We start from the raw sequence: 2,215 nt of genomic DNA, 5'->3' as shown, positions 1-2,215 counted from the left end.
ACTGTATTAGTCAAAACACTTGTGCAAGAAAGAGCTGGAGATTTTGCAATTCGTTTTTTCATGTTTTATTTTAATTTGCATTTTGGTTCACATTTCATTAACACTTTTGAAAATAACACAATAAAGCATTATTGTCATAAAAATAAAACATGGTAAAAAAAGAAATATATAAAAAAAACATTTCCATGTACGTTGAAAAAGAAAAAGTGCATGTAGACATTTGCATTTCCCACGTTTTAAACATTAATTGAGTCATGCTTATAGTAGAAAATTAATCTTAAAACTCATGGTTTTTGTAAACATTATGCAGTGCTATACATCAATGTCCAAATGAGAAGATACAGAGTGTTACATTAAAGCAGTTACTTTGAACATACCCCATAAAATAAAATTTTTCTCACTTTTGATTCAACAAATTGGTCGATACACTTGTCTGTTTGCAACAGTTCAACGTCTTATTGCAAGTAAACATCCAATGCACAAATGCGCAAAAATAACAGCCATAGAATACAAAAGCTATTGTACATTTATCTAAACTCGATCTAAACAACAGCAGCATCTTAACCGTATAAGCAGCAACACATGACATCAAGTAAACAAGAATCGTCCTCCCCTCTCGTCTCCTCTCTTCGTAGACCTGCAGTGTATTCTCATCAGGTTGGACCCAGTCCACTTGCAATACCCTTCTAGCCTGTCCTAACGTTTCTCCTTCCACACAACTTGCCAACGAGAGACGCAGACGGAAATCAAAAGGTGTTCAGGAACGCATGCGAGCTCAGGTCCGAATCAGTTCATCTCATTCCCGCGGACCCACACGGTCAAGTCTCTCGTCCCCCCCCCCCCCCCCACCACGACCCCTCCCCCTTCCTCCAAAGTTTCATGAGCACCGGCACTGAGCAGCGACCCCTCAGCCCCCTGCCCCCCCCCTCTGCCTCAGTCACAGCCCCGCTCCCATTAGGAGACGACGCAGCTGTTGGTCTTATTCATAGGGGGCCTGACGCCCAGGTCCTTGGGGAAGGTCTCCCTGCGTCTGCGCAGGGCGGGGCTCAGCCGGCTGGGCAGGTTGGCCTGCTGCAGAAGCTCCCGGAACACCTCCACCACGTTGGCGTTCTCCTTAGCCGAAGCCTCCAGGTAGCTGTTATTCCAGTCCAGCTCCACCGTGGACAGCACGTCGTCGCTGGCCACCAGACGCTTCTCCTCGCAGTCCGCCTTGTTGCCCACCACCACGATGGGCGTGTACTTGTCCTCCTTGACCTCCAGGATCTCGTCGCGGAGCCTCTTGACCGCCTCCAGGGACTCGGGGTCGTCCACGGCGTAGACCAGGGCGAAGGCGTCGCTGTTCTGGATGCTCAGCTTCCTCATGGCCGGGAAGGAGTAGCTGCCGCTGGTGTCCAGGATCTCCACGGTGACCTTAACGCCGCCGATGTCGTACTCCTTGCTGTGGAGCTCCTCCACGGTGCGCCGGTGCTTGGGCTCGAACGAGTCCTGGAGGAAGCGGCGGATCAGGGCCGTCTTGCCCACGCCGGCCGCCCCCAGGAACACGAGGCGCACGTGGGTCTTCTCCTTCACGTCCAGAGACATGGCGGGAGCTTGGCTGGGGAGTTGGTGGGGTCGGGTTAACCTGAAGGAAGTCTAGAAGGAGTCCTGAAACTGGTTTCTGTCGGTTACTCTCTGTGGCCCGGCTGTGGTCACAGCTGCAGAAACAGATACTGGCGATCTCAAGGCGATGGTAACTTACTCGTATCTGCTGAACTTCCCCTTGTTTGTCAAAGGAGCCAGTCTGCTGTACTCTGAGTGTAGGAAGGCTGAAGAAGGAGAGATCTGAGATTTCGAAGAGTATTGAGGTTCTGTTTTTTTGGGGGGGTGGTGTAGATGTAGACAGGGCTCAAACTTGTGTTGAATGTTGCTCGTCTGACTCCGCGGTTCCACGCGCTCTCCCTTTTATCCTTGTTTTTGATGGCTGGGATTCCATGCCCACCTCTAGCACTAGCCAATCAGCATGCAGCAGCTTGTTGGAGTGTGAGGTCTGAGCAGCCAATGCCCGGGCTGCATGCAAATTGGAGTACAGGGAGAGATTTGAGGAGGGAGGAGGTGATATGTGATAGTGTATAAACAAGAGCCACTGGAGCACATAAAATGCTGTGTGAGCAGGGCTGTGGTGATTATTCCAAGCAGATTCACCTACTTTAGATGGAAAAGCAGTCTTTTCATCTAC

At 50.1% G+C, this 2,215-nt stretch overlaps 1 protein-coding gene across 1 annotated transcript; it reads right to left on the bottom strand.

Annotated features, from left to right (window-relative positions):
- Nucleotides 1-916: 916 nt before the first annotated feature.
- Nucleotides 917-1,917, bottom strand: rasd4 (rasd family member 4). The gene has a single exon (XM_047044065.1). The coding sequence runs from the start codon at nucleotides 1,579-1,581 to the stop codon at nucleotides 955-957; it is 627 nt and encodes a 208-aa protein (XP_046900021.1). The 5' UTR covers nucleotides 1,582-1,917; the 3' UTR covers nucleotides 917-954.
- Between the last annotated feature and the right edge of the window lie 298 nt (nucleotides 1,918-2,215).

Source organism: Hypomesus transpacificus, chromosome 21 (genome assembly GCF_021917145.1).
Source record: "Hypomesus transpacificus isolate Combined female chromosome 21, fHypTra1, whole genome shotgun sequence".
Lineage (NCBI taxonomy): Eukaryota > Metazoa > Chordata > Actinopteri > Osmeriformes > Osmeridae > Hypomesus > Hypomesus transpacificus.
This window is presented reverse-complemented; position numbering and strand designations above follow the sequence as displayed.